Consider the following 18,452-nt stretch of genomic DNA (forward strand, 5'->3'; position numbering starts at 1 on the left):
ACATCCACATTAGGCTGTCAGAGTACCCCCTGGATACTCTGCTTCCCATCCAGTTCCTGCCAATGCAGACACTGGAAGGCACAGGATGATGGCTCAAGTACTTGAGTCCCTGCTCCCTCCTCCCTGCTCTCGGAACCCTGGCTGTTGCTGGCATTTGGGGAGTGAACCAGTAGATGGAAAACTCTGTCGCTTTGCCTTTCAAATAAATAACAAGAAATAAATAAACATTGGTGGAGAAAAAGAATCTTGTGGTTATACCAAGACTTTCTCTTCCTTCCCAGAGATCAGGAACCTGCTTTGAGTCTCAGCATGGAATTTCTTTAGCATTCACGGAATTATGGCACGTGTCGCTGAGGGCAAAAACCTTAAATGCACGGTGAGACTTCTTTAGGAATAGGTTTACTCACGGCTTGTTATTTTCAGAAGCACGAAGATGAAAACACACACTTGGATACAGTGGGCAGATTCAGTTCTCCTGTAGTTTGGCAACAGCTGTAGGCTTGCCAGTCCTTAACGACTGCCCTGGCTGTGAAAGAGTTAAGAGGATCAAATGAGAAAATGATGTGAAAGCACTTTGAAAACTAATGTTTTATTGACACTGTTGGATGACCTAGAGGAGAGGAAGAGGAAGGTTGCCACCAAGCTCTCGGGAGGCAACGTCTCATTTTAAAAACTCGGTTCTTGGGGTACCGTTACTTTAACTTCCCACACACCAGTGACTGGGCCCTGGCCCGAGACTGTCATTTAAAGGTAGAAGCTGTGAACTTGCACCGGCTTGACCCCACGTCCCAGCACTCCGCTCGGTCCGCGCATGCGCAAAAGACGCTCCGCGCGCTCTCCACGCAGGTTGGGCAGAACCCAGAGGGCGGAGGAGGCCACGTGGGCCCGTGACGTCATCTCCGGGCGCCGAGGGTGACTAGACTTGCGGTGGGCTTCCAGAGCTCCGCAGCGCTGCCGGCTGCGCTGCCTGGATCCAGGAGGGCGGAAGTGCAGCAGGGCTCGGCTCCGACCTCTGTGCCGGTGCTTTCTGCGGCTGCGCGGGCCCTGGGGGACTGCTGCTCCGGCTCCTCTGCGGGACACACTGTGTCAGGCGGGCAGCCTGCCCTGCCTCCCCTCCGGAGCTCATCAGTCTTGTGTCTCCATCGCTGCGGGAAGCCGGAGAAGGAGCCGGCGCTTCGGGTAGGGTGTGTGTGTTCCTCCCCCACTAGCACCAGTATAAGGAAGTGTCTAGAGGAGGATGAGGGCTGGGGTGGGGAGCCAGGTAGGTGTGGCGAGAAGGAGGGTGAGCGACTGGCGAGAGGAGCGCTGTCCGGGCGGCGATGGCGGGTGAAGGTGGCTCCTCCAGGCAGACTTGGGGTTGGCGAGACGCCGCCCCGGGAGCCCTTGGGCCGGCCTGTGCAGTCTCTTGCGGAATGTGTCTGTTCGTCGTCAAGGCAGGAAATCTAGGATGTAATCGCAGGCTCTGGAGTTGCGTGGAGGACCTGCGTTTTCCGTGGAACATTGTTTAAAACATAATTATTTCACAAGGTGGTTCGATTCTATCCGAATTTGGTATTTGCGCCAATTTACCTTCTCAACGTCGTTCCTTAAGGCTCATTCTAAAACCAGTAATAATGTGTAGCGCTAACAAAGCCATTTTCTGCTGATAAAGCACTTTCGCACACTTTAGGTACACTTTGGAATATTTTTAAGTCGTACTTGAACTTGGGAAACCTAGGAAACCGATTGCTTCTAGATTTTTCTGAGGAGTGAGGAAGCAGGGCAAGTCTGTAGTAATCAAAACACAGTGACTTATCAAACAGCAGCTGAACTCCAAGGCCTGCTGGTTCACTTGATAAATCTCAGACCTTGAGACTGTGGGAGCTGGGTTCTGAGCTGAACTCTGAGGATGTTGGCTTGAGGGTAGAAGTTGAGAGGAATTTTAAATTTTACACCGGCTTTAAACACGTGCTTTGATCTTCAATGTTGGCTTCGTTTAAATTGGGGGGGGGGGGATGAATGGGATTGTGTGGATGTGGGCTTGGAGAAAAGTGTGTCCCCTTCAAGTGTGGGCTGTTTTCGTTAGTTTCAGTCAGGGACTGAAGCAGTAACAACAACAATGAAGAAAACTGTACAAATCCCTGATGTCATAAAGTTCACTTTGAGGGTGGGAGGAGAAGGTATTAATACAAAAAGAAAAATATATATCAGGTGGTAAAAAACTGAGAAAAGAGAAAGCTGGAATGGGGAAAGTTGGCAGTGTGAGTAGATCACAGTGGATAGCTTAGAGAAGATGAGCTTTGAAGGAGACTGGAAGGTGAAAAAGAGCAGTGCTGGGGAAGAAGCTGTCCTGGCTGTTAGGAGGCTCGGACAGGAGAATGCCAGTTAGTTTGGCTGGAAAAGGATAAGCAAGGGAAAAGAGTAGTTCTCACTCAAGTGGATGAGATGAGTTTCCCTGTGAATGACATTTAAATATATGTATATTTGAAAGTTTGAGGAAGAGACACAGAGATCTTCCATCTGTTGGTTCACTCCCTAGATGGCTGCAACAGCCAGGTCTAGGTCAGGCTGAAGCCGGAGCCAGGGGCTTCATCCAGGTCTCCCACATCGGTGCAGGTGCCCAGTCACTTGGGCCATCCTCTGCTGCCTTCCCAGGCCATTAGCAGTGAGCTGGATTGGAAGTCGAGGACCAAGGACATAAATCAGTGCCCTTATGGGATGCCAGTGTCAGAGGTGGTGGCTTTACCCGCTGTGCTACAACACCAGCCCCGAAATGGGTTTTGAGTAATGGATAGTGGATCCAATCAGTCTTAAAAGGCTGTCTTGAGGGACCGCCGTTGTGGTATAATGGGTTAATCCGTCTCCTGCCCCTGCTGCTCCACTACGGATTTACCTCTCTGCTAATGCGCCTGGGAAAGTAGCAGAAGATGGCCTGCCCAAGTGCTGGGGCCCCTGTACTCACATGGGAGACCAGGAGGAAGCTCCTGGCTTTGGTCTGGCCCAGCTGGTCGTTGTGGCCATTTGGAGAGTGAATCAGTGGTTAGAAGGTCTTTCTCTCCTCCCTCTGTAATGCTGCCTTTCAGATACCTAAATCTTTAAGGAAAAAAAAAAAAAAAGCCCTGTTTGCTAATGTTAACTGTATATATGACAGGCGGAAATGGGAGCTGTTACTAAACTGTTTTTCTTTACCTTGTTAAAAATCAAGGTGACTGTATCTGGGGTAATCGTGGGCGTGGTTATAAATACCCAGATTTTAGATGTGTTTCTAAGCTAGAGCAGTCAGATGTATAAAACTGGTTAAGGATGACTCCAAGGTTTATGGCCTGATTAAAGAGAATTACCACTTAGTGAAATGGACTAAATTACAGAGTAAAAGAGGAGAGGATGAAGGAAGATCTAAAATCATTCACTTTCGCACATGTTCAGTTTCCAAATGGTAATGTCAGTATACAATAAAGCATAGGAAGCAAGTTCAGAAGAGAAGTCTAGGTGATACCTGTGGTGGTTTTAAGTGTGTAAATGGTATTGAAAACCAACAGATTTTCAAAGGAGTGGTTTAAGGATGGAGCCCCCTGGGGCGTTGCAACTTTTAGAGATTTCTCTCTCCTCCCACCCTGCTAGGGTGGGTCTCTTCACTGAAGTCCCTTTTGAGAAATATTGATCCACAGTAACAAGGTAGAGAGAAATGGAAAGCAAGCTTATTAGCTGAGGGAAAGGACACAGCTTTGTGAAAATTGAAAATGCAAGGAAGGAGAGGGATGAGATTGGAGAGTAGGAGAATAAATGGACTAGGAAATATAGGAATGCTGGGCAGTACTCAGTGCCTACTTTGAGGTTAGTACTCATGAATGTGAAAGGAGACCAGCCTGAATAATTCTCTTAATTTATTTCCATTTGAAAGTGGCGGGGTGGTGGTGGCAGTTTGGGGTAGGGATGAGGAGCAGAAAAGCAGAAAAGCAGGCAGACTGGGAGAGATCTGCACACTTCCATTCCTTAAATGCCTGTAACATCTGTGGCTGGGCCATGTTCAAGCCACCAGCCCATAACTCCATCTGTGCCTCCCACATAAGTTGCAAGGACTCCATCCTTGAACCGTCATCTGCTGTCTCCCAGGGTATGCACTTGCAGAAAATTGGAATCATAAGTGGAGCTGGAACTCTAACCCAGGCATTCTAACATGAAATGCACCTTAACCACCACAGCAAATGCCAGGCCCACCTAATTCCTTTTAAATGTTTACAAACTTATTCTAGTAGGTGTTTGATATTTGAAATAATTTCTAGGGTTGAGCTGCTGTCTGCAATGCTGGCATCCCATATGGACACCAGTTTGAGTCCTGGCTGCTCCACTTCTGATCCAGCTCCCTGTTAATGCACCTGGGAAAGCAGCAGAAGAAGGCCCAATTTCTTGGGCTCCTGGACTCGTGTGGGAAACCCAGCTTTGGCCATTTGGGGAATACACCAGCCGATTAAAGATTCTCTCTCTCTCTAACTCTGCCTTTCACATAAATAGATAAACCTTGGTGTGTTTTTTTTTTTTTTTTGGTTTGTTAATTTACTTGAAAGGCAGAGTTACAGAGAGGCAGAGAGAGAGAGAGAGAAATCCTCCATCCGCTGGCTGACTCCCCAAATGGCTGCAATGACCAGAGCTGGGCTGATCCGAAGCCAGGAGCCAGAAGCTTCTTCCGGGTCTCCCACACAGGTGCAGGGGCCCAAGCACTTGGGCCATTCTCCACTGCTTTCCCAGGCCATAGCAGAGAGCTGGATTGGAAGTGGAGCAGCTGGGACTCGAACTGGCGCCCATGTGGGATGCCAGCACTGCAGGCAGCGGCTTTTACCTGCTGTGCCACAGTGCTGGCCCCAAATAGATAAGTCTTTAAAAAGAAGATAAAAAAAAAATTTCTAGGCAATTGGAGACTTTGTCAGCAAAAATAACTCTGGGCAGTAGGTTAATTATTTGGTGAATGACTGGCTTTTTAACAGATGTTGTTGGGCAACTACCACGTCCCAGGCCTAGAACCAGATGCAAAAAATAGAGCAGGCCAGCTGAGGTAGTCTTTGCCCTCAAGAAGCTAAGTTCTAGTAGATTGCATCATGGGGATTTCTGTTTCCAACATGTTGGCTTCCAATTGGGTAGATGGTGATGATAACCTGTACATAGGAGAGAAAATTGTTCCAAAATGTGAAATTTGTTGAATTTAAAGCATGATTGTGCTGATTAGTAAAAGTTGTAAGTAGTTAGATTTATATATTTATGTTTTCCCCTTATTTAACAAAAGTTACTGACCATGCTATGTGTTAATTATCCTAATATTGGGAATAAGAAGGTATGTATGACTCAATTTCTTTCTTTTTTTTTAAGTTTTATTTATTTCTTTGAAAGTCAGATTTACACAGAGAGAGGAGAGGCAGAGAGAGAGAGAGAGACAGAGAGAGGTCTTCCATCTGCTGGTTCACTCCTCAGTTGGCTGCAACAGCCAGAGCTGTGCTGATCTGAAACCAGGAGCCAGGAGCTTCTTCCAGGTCTCCCATGTGGGTACAGGGGCCCAAGCACTTGAGCCATCTTCTACTGCTTTCTCAGGCCATAGCAGAGAGCTGGATTGGAAGTGGAGCAGCCAGGACTTGAACCGGCACCCATATGGGATGCCAGCACTGCAGGCGGTAGCTTAACCCGCTACGCCACAGCACCGGCCCCATGACTCAGTTTCTTTCATTCTTGTGCTCTGCTGAGAGGAACCAGGAGCTCCATCTGGGTCACCCACATGAGTGGCAGGGAATCAAGTACTTGAGCCATCATCTGCTTCCCAGGTGCTTTAGCAGAAAAGTGAATTGGAAGTGGAGTACCTGGGACTTAAACCAGGCACTCCACCAGGATACAGCGTGTCCCAAGTGGTGGCATAACCCCCTGCACCACAAGGTCTCCCCTGGTAGTACATTAGACTGGAGATTAATTAGGGGAAAGCTTACCAAGGAGCTGATAGTAAGCTGACCTTTAGGAGTTGGCTAAAGAAGAGGGAATGAGTGTTCAGAGGGGCCGTGGAAACATGAGGGAACCGTGTTTTAAGCACATCCACCATAACCCTGTGAGAAATGGAATTGTTTCATTTTACATATAGGAGATTCAGAGAGGATGAGGTTGTTGTCTATGGACGTGAAACTGGCCGGCGCCATGGCTCACTAGGCTAATCCTCCACCTTGCGGCGCCGGCACACCGGGTTCTAGTCGGGGTCGGGGCGCCGAATTCTGTCCCGGTTGCCCCTCTTCCAGGCCAGCTCTCTGCTGTGGCCTGGGAGTGCAGTGGAGGATGGCCCAAGTGCTTGGGCCCTGCACCCCATGGGAGACCAGGATAAGTACCTGGCTCCTGCCATCGGATCAGTGCGGTGCGCCAGCCGCAGCGCGCCGGCCGCGGCGGCCATTGGAGGGTAAACCAACAGCAAAGGAAGATGTTTCTCTCTGTCTCTCTCTCTCACTGCCTGTCCAAAAAAAAAAAAAAAAAAAAGTGAAACTAATGGATGGGCGTGAGGGTTTACACCCATGTCTGATTTCTAAGCCTCTTAACTACTTAACTGTGTAGCCTGCTGTCAATTTCTGTTCTTGCTCTTTTTTCAAAAATGTACTTTTATTTATTTAACTTACTTGCAAGGCAGAGAGACAGCTCCCATTTGCTGGTTCATTCCCCAGATGCCTGCAACTGCACAGTCTGGGACAGCCAAAGTCAGGAGTCGGGACAGCAATCCCAGTCTCCCATGCTGGGAGGCAGAGACCCAGTTACTACTGCCTCCCAGGGTGCACATAACAGGAAGGTGGAGTCAGGACCAGAGCTGGGACTCGAATCAAGGCACTCCGGGATGGGATGCCGGCATCCCCAACAGCATTTTAAATTGCTGCACCAAACACTCAGCCCGTCCTTGTTCTTTATCCCTCAGTTGTTTTTTGCACTAACTTTTAGTCATTCTTCTTTGGGAAGGCTCACTCTCACCAATCCATTGCCACCATTCTAAGTAGAGCCCTAATTCTGCCTCAGTTGCTGAAACTGCTTCCTGCTCTGACTTGGCTCTTCTATGCACGGCTACCAGATAATTGATTTTTATTTCTCTTTTATAAAACTGTATAAGCTCTCTAGGCCTGGCAGGTGAAATTGGGGCCCCCATAATATTCCATTTAGTATGCTTCGTGCTTTAGTCTCATTTTACATTTATAGAGAGGACATTAAAGGCAAAGCAATCGCTTGCTTCTTCTTCTTCTTTTTTTTTTTTTTTTTTTTTTTTTTTTTTTGCCAGGCGGAGTTAGACAGTGAGAGTGAGACAGAGAGAGAGTCATTGACAGTGAGAGAGAGACAGAGAGAAAGGTCTTCCCTCCATTGGTCACTCCCCTAATGGCCGCCACGGCCGGCACTACGCTGATCCGAAGCCAGGAGCCAGGTACTTCCTCCCGGTCTCCCATGCGGGTGCAGGGACCCAAACACTTGGGCCATCCTCCACTACCCTCCTGGGCCACAGCAGAGAGCTGGACTGGAAGAGGAGCAACAGGAACTAGAACCCCGGGGTGCTGGTGCCGCAGGCTGATTAGTCAATTAAGCCACAGAGCTGGCCCCGCTTGCATTTCTTAGCACACATCATGTATCCATTATTATGTCAAATACCTTATGCATTTTTTTTTTAGGATAATCTTGTAACTTGAGTATTACCCCATTTCATGGGTGAGGAAATTGAGGCTTCATGCAATGACTTCCCCAGGGTCACATGTGAGATATATCTATCTATCTACCTACACACACACACACAAACATATATATATATATATATATTAATATTTATTTTTATTTATTTGAAAGAATTATCGAGAGAGGTAGAGACAAAGAGAGGTCTTCCATCTGCTGGTTCACTCCCCAAAGGGCCGCAATGGCTGGAGCTGGGCTGATCCGAAGCCAGGAGCCTGGAATTTCTTCTGGGTCTCCCACATTTATGCAGGGGCCCAAGGACTTGGACCATCCTCTGCTGTTTTCCCAGGTCCATTAGCAGGGAGCTGGATAGGAAGCGGAGCAGCCAGGACTCAACCTGGCACCCATATGGGATGCTGGCACTGCAGGCTGGCTCTTTAACCCACTACCACAGGGCAGGCCCCCACATGTGATATTAAAACATGTTACAGTATCAGTTCCTTTGTTGACTGCTTCTGCTTCTGACACAAGTTATCCTAAACAGTTGGTGTGTAGTTTGTTCTTACCCCTTAGTGTCTTTACTGATGCAATTTTACCTAGATTGGAATATTTGTCTGTCTTTCTTTGCCTGTTCATATTCTATTCATTCTGCATCTTTTGGAAGTTTTCTTTGAACACTAGCATATGTAAACTAACATTTAACTTCTCTACCCTCCACTCAAGAAAACCCTCACAAGTAACATTAACTTTTGCCACGGACATGGGCATTTTGGAGCTGGAAGGGCCGTTGGTAATCAGTGTGGTATGATGGAAAGCACGTGCGATTGGCAATCTTAGGAAGGTGTGGCTTCTGTTGTTGACTCTGTCACTTATTAGCCACCCAAGATTTTTTTTAAAGTCATCTAACTTTTCCATCTCAAATTCATTGTTTGTAAAATGGGAACTTGCAAGATTATATTAAGTGTGAATAATGTAAACAAAATGTGTGGTGTTTCTACAGTTCTACAGTTACTTAAAGGAGTATATAATCTACTCTTACCTAATTTTGATGGTCTCATCTGATCTGCTCACCTCATGGTTTGGGATTCTGTTTGGTTCTGTAATTTCCTACTCATGTGCTGTCTTTCCAGCAAATTGAGGTTCAGTAAACGTTTTTTGAGCACCTATTATAGTTCAGCCACTACTCTAAATGTCAGCAGTGAGAAGTGGGATGTGATCCTTTTCCCCAAGGGAATGCACCCAAGTCTGGAGGAAAGGCAGGTACAAGCAAGTATCTTTCGTGTGGGTTTAACTGTCCTGTCGCGGAAGAGAAGGAAGGGTGCAGTGAGGAGACATGGAAGACTGCCTGAGTCATGCAGAGCAGCAAGGCTGTGTTGAGCTGGGTCCTCAAAGCTGTCGGGCTTGGAGGACCAGACAGTGCAGGCTGCTTTAGAGTAGGGGCTGCAGGCGTGAGCAGTAGGCTGGGAAGGACAGCAAAGTGCCTGGCACATTGAGTGGATACCTCTGAGCAGTGGAGGTGGTTTTAAAAAGTTTATTATTGCTGTTGTTATTTTGTATTCTTCTAGCACCTTCCGCAGAGCTGAGCAGATCAAAGGTTAAGTATTTGTTGCTTCTATATTGAATGTTATTAGTAGTGTTGAGTGCATAGTTTTTAACTAATGTTTTCCTTTAATCTTTTTTTTTTAAGATTATTTATTTATTTGAAAGGCAGGGTTACCAAGAGAGGGAGATGCACATACACAGAGACTGACAGAGAGAGAGAATCTTTGATCTGTTAGTTCACTCCCCAAATGGCCATAACAGCTGGAGCTGGGCCGGTTCACTCCCCAAACGGCCAAAACAGCTGCAGCTGGGCCAGTCTGAAGCCAGGAGCCAGGAACTTCCTCCTGGTCTCCCACATGGGTGCAAGGGCCCAAGTACCTGGGCCTTTTTCCGCTGCCTTCCTGTGCGGGCCAACCGCACCAGTCGAACGGAACCTGAAGGGGGGTGTGGGAATGAAAAGAGGGACAAGGGTGCAGAGAATGGAGCCAAGACAACAAGGCTGATCAAGGCTCGTTTATCCCAGCGGCTCAGCGATATTTATGCATAACCAGCTGTAGCTCAAGGCAAAACAGAAGGTAACAACATACACAAGCAACTTATCAGGCTTTCTGCAACACAGTCGTAACATAGTTAATTTTAGCAGCATGATCTTGTTTAATCATCTTTTTTTTTTTTTTTGACAGGCAGAGTGGACAGTGAGAGAGAGAGACAGAGAGAAAGGTCTTCCTTTGCCGTTGGTTCACTCTCCAATGGCCGCCGCGGCTGGCGCGCTGCGGCCGGCGCACCGCGCTGATCCGATGGCAGGAGCCAGGAGCCAGGTGCTTTTCCTGGTCTCCCATGGGGTGCAGGGCCCAAGCACCTGGGCCATCCTCCACTGCACTCCCTGGCCACAGCAGAGAGCTGGCCTGGAAGAGGGGCAACCGGGACAGAATCCGGCGCCCCGACCGGGACTAGAACCCGGTGTGCCGGCGCCGCTAGGCGGAGGATTAGCCTAGTGAGCCGCGGCGCCGGCCTTGTTTAATCATCTTTCAACATGGGAGTACATGACTTTCATCCCAGGAATTCCACAAGCCAAGAGTGACCTTCCCAGGCACATCAGGGAGCTGCTGGATCAGAAGTGGAGCAGCTGGGACTCCAGCTGGCACCCATATGGGTGGTAGATTTGCCCCACTACACTACAGCGCTGGACCCTCCTTTAATCTTATAATTCCTGTTTGTTGCCTAATGCTTTTGATTATTCTTAGTTGTTGAATATTGACTTTTAGTGTACATTTTTAAAAACTTATTTTATTTATTTGAAAGGCAGAAAAAAAATAGAAAGGGAGATCTTCCATCTGCTGGTTCGCTTACTAAATGTATGCAACAGTCAGGGCTGGGCCAGGCTGAAGGGTACTCAGTCCAGGTCTTCTCACCCAGGTGACGGGAACCCAGGACTTGAGCCAACGCCTGCTGCCTCTCGGGGTGCACATTACCTGGAAGCAGGAAGCTGAGGCAGAGCTGAGACTTGGAGCTAGGCATTCTAATATGGGATGTGGTTGTCCCAAGTGGCATCTTAATATTGTCCCAAATGCCTGTCCCAGCTTTTAAACATTTTTTGAGACATGCTTTTGGTTCTTAAATTGTAATAGTAGATAGCCTATATACTACTTAAATGACTGCTGCTGTTCTAAGGTCTTTACATGTATTAATTCATTTAATTCTGTCTGATGTGTTAAGTGCTGTTTCCTCATTTTATATAGAGAACTTAAGTAACTGAGTTACATTGTAAGTGGTGAAGCTAGATTTTTAGATCCAGGCAGTCTGAATTCACATCATATTTTTAAGTCCTACAGTATAGTGCCTCTCAAAAGTAAAATTTTGTTTTTCCGCCTCTGTTTATAAAGAATTATTGGATTATTTAATATCAATTTTTCTTGCACTTTTTAAAAAAGATTTATTTTATTTATTTGAAAGACTGAGTTGCAGAGAGGGAGAGATACAGAGAGAGATCTTCCATTTTCTGGTTTACTCCCCAGATGGCCGCAACAGTCCAGGCTGGGCCAGCTTGAAGCCAGGAGCCAGGAGCTTCATCTGGGTCTTCCACATGAGCGTGGCAGTCCACGTGCTTGGGCCATCTTCTGCTATTTTCTCAGGGGCATTAGCAGGAAGCTGGATTAGAAGTGGAGCAGCCAGACTCAGTCGGGCACCCTTACGGGATGCGGGTGTTACAGGTAGTGGCTTAACCTATTATGTCGCAACGCTGGCCTCTATTGCACTTTTTTTTTTTTTTTTTTTTTTTTGGATAGGCAGAGTGGACACTGAGAGAGAGAGAAAGGTCTTCCTTTTTCCGTTGGTTCATCCCCCAATGGCCGGCCGGCGCGCTGTGGCTGGCGCACCGTGCTGATCCGAAACCAGGAGCCAAATGCTTTTCCTGGTCTCCCATGCGGGTGCAGGTGAAGTCCTTGGGCCATCCTCCACTGCACTCCCGGGCCACAGCAGAGGGCTGGACATGAAGAGGAGCGACCGGGACAGAATCCAGCACCCCGACTGGGACTAGAACCTGGGGTGCCGGTGCCACAGGTGGAGGATTAGCCTATTGAGCCGCGGCGCTGGCCTATTGCACTTTTTTTTTTTTTTTAACTTTAGTATACACTAGCCTAGAGGCTTGCTTTTCTTATGTGATTCCTTATATATGATCTTGATTAATATTGAACAATTAGGGTCCAGCATTGTGGCATGTAGGGTTAAGCCACTGCCTGTGACACCGGCTTCCCATATGAGCAGTGGTTAGAGTCCGGGCTGTTCTACTTCTGATCTAGCTCCCTGCTGATGCGTCTGGGAGAGCAGCAGAAGATGGCACAAGCAACTGGGCCCTGGCCACCCATGCAGGAGATCTGGATAGAGTTCCTGGCTCTTGGCTTTGGTCTGTCCCAGTCCTGAGCACTAAACCATCAGATCAAAAATTCTCTCTCTCTGCCTCTCTCTGTCTCTCTCTCTCTCTCACTTTGTCTTTACCTTTCCCTCCCTCTATCCTTGTAACTCTTTCAAAATGAGATAAATCACATCTTTTTTTAAAAGATGAACTTTTTACAATTCTTTAAACTTGAGTCTGCATATTTTGAGTCAGTAAACTTGAGTTTGCATATTTTGTGTGCGGTTTTCATAAACTGTTTTGCAGAGTTTCTGTTTTGCAAAATTTCTATCAATTCCACTACATTACATCTTCAGCTGCCTTGGTTTTCCGTCAGTTGTTCCCTTGAGGTCCAACAAGAAATACGTGTTAGAAAAATGACATATGGGAAATAAGATACCAGTTTATCCTTCACTTGTTTTTATGCCTAAAATCCTTCTGTAGAACTTTGATAAACTTGACTGGAACACAAGACTATAATAAAATCAAACCCTATTGCAGGCATTTGGTACAGCAGTTAAGATACTGCCACAGATGCCCACATCCCATTTCAGAATGCCTGCTAATCCTGGCTCTGCTCCTGCCAGCTTCTTACTAATGCATACCCCGGGAGGCAGCAGGTGATGGCTCAAGTGTTTGGGTCCCTGCCATGTGTATGGGAGACCTGGATTAAGTTTCTGGCTCCTGGTCTGTTCCAGCTGTAACTGTTTGGGTATCTGAGGGAGTGAACCAGCAGATGGGAAATCTCTGTTTGCCCTTCTCAATAAATAAGTAAATAAATAAATGCAAGCCTGTAGTTGGGATGTTGATGTATGCTCCCATCTCCTGTTACCATACTTTTATTTCTTTGGGAGAGGGACTCAGAGCCTAAAGGGACACTCTTTGCATGTCTTTTTGCTCTTCCTGATGCATGGCAGAAGCAGAAGGAGATGTCATTGAAAGAAAGCAGGAAGGTCAGTCAGGTGCCGCCATCGGGCAGCCTAGAAGGAAGGCGAGGAGCCACACCTACACGAATGGTATTTTGGTTCATGACAATCCCTCCTATTAATAAACAGGGCTGAAATGATGTTCTGGAGTCTGACCAATTTGACTGATTCCTTGAGAGAAGAGCCAGTCAGGATGCTTTTCCCTGGATGGCCATTCCCACTTGAATTTTGAATTGTTTTGAACTGTATTGTCTGGCTGGCTTCTTCTGAGAGGAAAGATTATCCAGTGTGGCTGTGACTTAACTTTAGAGTCATAATGACGTTTTCTTAAATGTTTGTGAAGGAGCTCTGTTTCAGGTTGCTTCTGCTTCCTGAGAAAGACAGAGATCTCAGTTATAGCTCTTTTTTTTTTTTTTAATTTTATTTATTTATTTACTTGAAAGGCAGAGAGAGAGAGAGGGAGGTATCTTACACCTGCTGGTTCACTCACCAGATGGCTGAAACAGCTGGAACTGAGCAGATCCTAAGCCAGGAGCCAGGAGCTTCCTCCAGATCTCCCATGCGGGTGTGGGGACCAAGAACTTGGGCCATCTTCTGCTGTTTTCCCAGGCCACAGCAGAGAGCTGGATCAGAAGAGGAGCAGCTGGGACTTGAACTGGTGTCCATATGGGATGCCAGCCCTGCAGGTGGTGGCTATACATACTACACCACAGCACCAGCCCCGCATTTGTAGCTCTTGATTAATCTGTTGTATTAGGGTTATAGAGACCACTGCTTACCACCTTTATCAGATTCAAATTTTAGATTTATTTGTAATCCAGATTTCATTAATTCCTGTCACTGATAAATCCACTGAAAAAGACCAACCTGTTAATGTAATTGAGAGTAGTAAGAGCTTTCCTATTTTCAGTGACCTAATTTTGTATGATCTGTAAACCTGGAAATTTTCTGCTGAATGCAGAAATTAAGCATGTTGTTTGAGTTTGAAGCCTGTCAATGTGGAGCTACATGAAGTTTACATGTGTTTATTGTTTGCCTAAAGTAGTTATTTTAATGGATATATATGTATGTATTTTAAAGATTTATTTTATTTGAAAGGCAGAGTTAGAGAAGAGTGAGAGAGAGAGGTCTTCCATCTGTTGGTTCACTCCCTAAATGGCTAGGAGCTTCCCCCAGGTCTCCCTTCTGGGTGGCAGGGGCCCAAGTACTTGAACCACCTTTTACTGCTTTCCCAGGTGCATTAGTAGAGAGCTGGAATGGAAGTGGAATAGCCAAGTCTCAAACTTGCTCTCACACTGGTATTGCAGGTGGCAGCTTAACCTACTGGGCCACTACGCTGGCTCCTGTAGATATATTTTAATGAAAGTTAAAACAGTGGTATGCTGAAATTGCACCGGACTTAGTTTACATACAAGAGTTCCTACCCTAATTTGACTGTTGCTTGGTGCTTTGTTGTTGGACAGATGTTTTTTCCACTTCTTTCAGCTTATTTACATGTAGATGACATGGCAGCCAATTGACCTTCACCTTTTTCTGATTAATTTATGGCAGTCTTAATGTACTTGGCATTGGTCAGTGGAAGAAAAAAGAAAAGGCTTCTTGAATAATTTAGTGTTATTGATTATATTTGGCTAAACTCATGATTTTATAGAATGTTTTTAAGCGGATATAATATGATAAATTATAAATTACTACCTATGAAAAATGAGGAATATTATTTGAATAAGTATATTGAATTTTAATATATAGGTGCTACCTGTTTAGTTACTGTTGGCATTTATTATCAACAGTACTCATTTCAACATATGTTCTAATAGTATATTGTGGTGTTAAATAGCTGTAGAACATTAGCACAGGAAGACACTTAGACATTACAGAAGTCAAAAGTCATGTCCTTTATCCAAAATTTTTCAGGTTGCAGATTTAATACTATATTTATGGTATAGGGACATTCTAAGAGTTGAGGGTAGAAGCATTTACCCATTCACTGGAGCAGAGGACTGTAAGCCTGGTTTACAGAATTTGGTTGGATTTTAATAGGTGAGAGAAGAGCATAGTAGGCCAGGGGAGGTAGAACACAGAGCTTGTTTGGGGGCCGCTTTTGCTAGAGGGTTTATAAAAAGAAGTATAGTAAGAATGGAAATGTTGGTGGGAACAACTAGTAGAAAGGAAGAAATTTAAAATGAGGAAGCGGTTTATACAAAGATTTGTTCAAAATAAGAGAATATACTTGCGAGAAGAGAGGAGGAATTATCCAGAGTAGAAGCTGACTAATTAGGGTATGGCAGGGGTAATGTGTGAGAACGATTCTTTGGAATTGAGCTATCAGGGGTCATAGGGCATAGGTGTAAGATCCTTTTAGATAAGTGATTCTTCTGGGTTCATTACTTGAGTTTGTAATGAACGTTGTGAGTTGTTGTTTGATCCATTTAAACAAATAATAGCTCTGCATTTAGGACTTGTGGTGAATTTTATTTTTATTAGTTTTTACTAGTTCTTAAGAAATCCTGATCACATAGATTTTTTTGAAGTAAATAATCCTTATTGCATTCACTTTTTCCCCATAATCTTTTGTTTGGTAGCAGGTTTGTTCTCATCCTGTCAAGGATCTGACTAATGTTCTTCATTTTATTTTCAGTTTGGCTTTGGTTGAACAAAGAATTTAGCCTATATGTACTGCTTTAACCACTGGAAGAATGACAGATGACAAAGATGTGCTTCGAGATGTGTGGTTTGGACGGATTCCAACTTGCTTCACTCTGTGTCAGGATGAAATAACTGAAAGGGAAGCAGAACCATACTATGTAAGTATGTTGGTGGTGGCAGATGGGATATTTATCTTCATCCAGTTTTGTAAATAAAGCTCTGAGTATCTGTTAGAGCTCCAAAAGGCTGTTAACCAACATTTTAGGTATAATTAATCCATGCTGTTTTGGGAGAGAAAACTTAGAAAAAACAGATATGCAAAAAAAAAAAAAAAAAAAAAGGAAATAAAAGTGACTTCTAATCTTATCACCCAGAGTATAAAACCACTGTTGACAAGTTGATGTGACACTCCTTGATTTTTTTTCTTACGCATATATGCATATATATTGTTGGATCATGGGTGATAGGCTATATGCTGTTTTCTAAATAGAAACCTATTTTGAAAATAGATTCAGATTGGGTTTTTTTATGGTTTTTTTAATTATGGGTATTCCAGGCAGCTGTTTAGCCAAGTATTGTCATAGCTCAGTGGACATAAGAACAGACACACACATATACTTTTCTATGTTTGCTGAACTACCATGTTATATATGATCTAATATAAAATATATATTTAGTAATACATGTTCTAAATTGTCATACATAGATATCTAGGTTTGAGTTAATGGATTATCTGTTCTAAAAAGATTTTATTTATTTATTTGAGAGGTTACAGACAGAGAGAAAGGTCTTCTATCCACTGGTTCATTCCCCAAATGGCCTCAAGGCCAGAGCTGAGTTGATATGAAGCCAAAAGCCAAGAGCTTCTTCCGGGTCTCCCACATGGGTGCAGGGACCCAAGCACTTGGGCCATCTTCCACTGCTTTCCCAGGGCATAAGCAGAGAGCTGGATTGGAAGAAGAGCAGCCAGGACAGGAACCAGCGACCATATGGATGCCAGCGCTGCAGGTGGAGGCTTAGCCTCCTACACCACAGTGCTGCCCTCCCCCCACCTTTTCTAAATGTGTATGTCATCCAGGTTTGTGCATCTGTTAATTAGGGCTGATGGTATCCTGCCTATATACTGAATAGTTCCTAATAGGCGAAGGCATTTTCAGTTGTTCTAGTTGTTTATTTTTGTGTCTCAGTTCTAGTTGTTTATTTTTGTGGTGTACCTGGAGTGGATATGGTGAAGTGGCAACATATTTGTGTTGATGGATGACTTCTTCTGTTTCTCTTCTTTGCATTCCTCCCTATCTGTCTGAGAGTGCAGTGACACCGCTAGAGGAAGCTGCTTAAGCAAACTCGTTCACTCCCTTTTTATGGATGGGAGTTTTTTTTTTCCTTTTGCCTCCTCAGCATCCACATGGGCTTATGCAAATGGCAAAAACTAAGTGTGGAAGGCCCCCCAACCTCATGTTTGGATTTATTTGAAATTATCTCTTTGTTTTTTTTTTTTTTTTTTTTCCTAGCAGTAATAATTTTGAGACACTAGGTAGTCTTGCTATTGGTACTTCAGCTTATACATTTGAGTAACTTGAAAAATCTCGAATATGTCCTTTTCTGTCTTTAGAAAAACTTCCACAGTTCAAAGTGGACACAGTGTATTTGTAGAAGAATTTCATCTGTAAGGTGTATTTTTTTTCTGTTCTCTCTGTAACATGGGTTAAGATACCATGTAATACCATTTATGTTTTGTTTCCAAATGAATTTTTGTCATTTAGATTAAAAATCTTGGCTGGCTTTCTATAGTATTAAAACAAAGGAGTATATGTATTTAGTTGGTTAAAGTGGTGACAACTGAGAAATATAATTTGTCTGTTTATTTTTAAATCAGACTCATTTGACATAACTTCCTAAAGTTAAAATTTAAAAGAATTCAGTATTTTTCATTTAAATATGAATTTGTTTAAAATATTTGTGAGAAATAGGGTGTAAATAGTTTTCTGTTTTTTAATCACATTGAAAATGCTAAAAGTGTAACTGTAGGAAAAGGAGGATTATCTTGCCTTATTGGTAATTGTTTAATTCCTGAATTCTTTCTAATTGTTCACTGAAGGAAAGTCTTACATGGTTCTGACTTGTATTTTTGAAGAATATTGGGTGATCGTCATATGATAAATGAATAATAAACAATAGGTAGGGGTTAAAACTTCGTAGTACAACCCAAAGTTTGCTCTTTAAATACATATATACTTAAGTGTAAGTTAATTCATACAGGAGGAAAACACATGAAAACAGGAGCCAGGTTAGAATCATAGGTGAACATTTTAGTGCCATTGTGTTTGGATATGTCTCAGTTGTAAATTAAGCTTGAAAATATGTTTAGTCTTGATATTTCTGTGTTTTGGTTTGTTGCCTCTGCATGAATCTTCTTTCAGTCATTGAGGATTATGTTTTGCAGGTGATATTAGTTAGGGAATTTTTTAGAAGCTAGGTAGCTTTTCAGTTTTTTGTTTCTGTTATATCCATTTACACTGTTGCTTTTCATTTAGATTATCCAGTTTAAAAATACTAATTTGCATTTGGGTCTTGTGATGTATTGCTAGATGAAATCATACAATCAGGGGAATGCCATTTACTTCTGTGGATCCTAAAGATTATTCAGCAATCCTCTTCTGTTTGCTCAGTCAGCTGTCCCTGCTTTTTTCTGCTAAGCCTGTTTCTCTGAGCCCTGGCTTCATCTCTTAACACTTAACCATGTGAACTCAGTTCTTGTGAGGACCTTCCTTAATTTTCTGCAACCAAATCTGGAAGTTCTGTCTGCAGCA

At 44.2% G+C, this 18,452-nt stretch overlaps 1 protein-coding gene across 28 annotated transcripts in view; it reads left to right on the forward strand.

The window, feature by feature from the left end:
- The first annotated feature begins 918 nt into the window (after positions 1-918).
- ATG5 (autophagy related 5) overlaps positions 919-18,452 on the forward strand; it is a 189,024-nt gene continuing 171,490 nt past the window's right edge. For 20 of the 28 annotated variants that reach the window (XR_016233815.1, XR_016233817.1, XR_016233816.1 and 17 more), the window contains exons 1-2: positions 919-1,179; positions 15,635-15,800. Coding sequence is in view for 21 of the 28 variants with exons in the window: in XM_070073739.2 (XP_069929840.1) it covers positions 15,693-15,800 (108 nt within the window). In the remaining 7 variants the exon portion in view is untranslated. Of the gene's footprint in view, positions 1,185-15,634; positions 15,801-18,452 lie in introns of all 28 variants that reach the window. The other 8 variants (XR_016233818.1, XM_070073740.2, XM_089332798.1 and 5 more) reach the window with 1 other exon arrangement.

The sequence above is a fragment of the Oryctolagus cuniculus genome, chromosome 5 (assembly GCF_051225735.1).
Source record: "Oryctolagus cuniculus isolate XC-2025 breed Fujian yellow rabbit chromosome 5, ASM5122573v1, whole genome shotgun sequence".
NCBI classification, from domain to species: Eukaryota; Metazoa; Chordata; class Mammalia; order Lagomorpha; family Leporidae; genus Oryctolagus; species Oryctolagus cuniculus.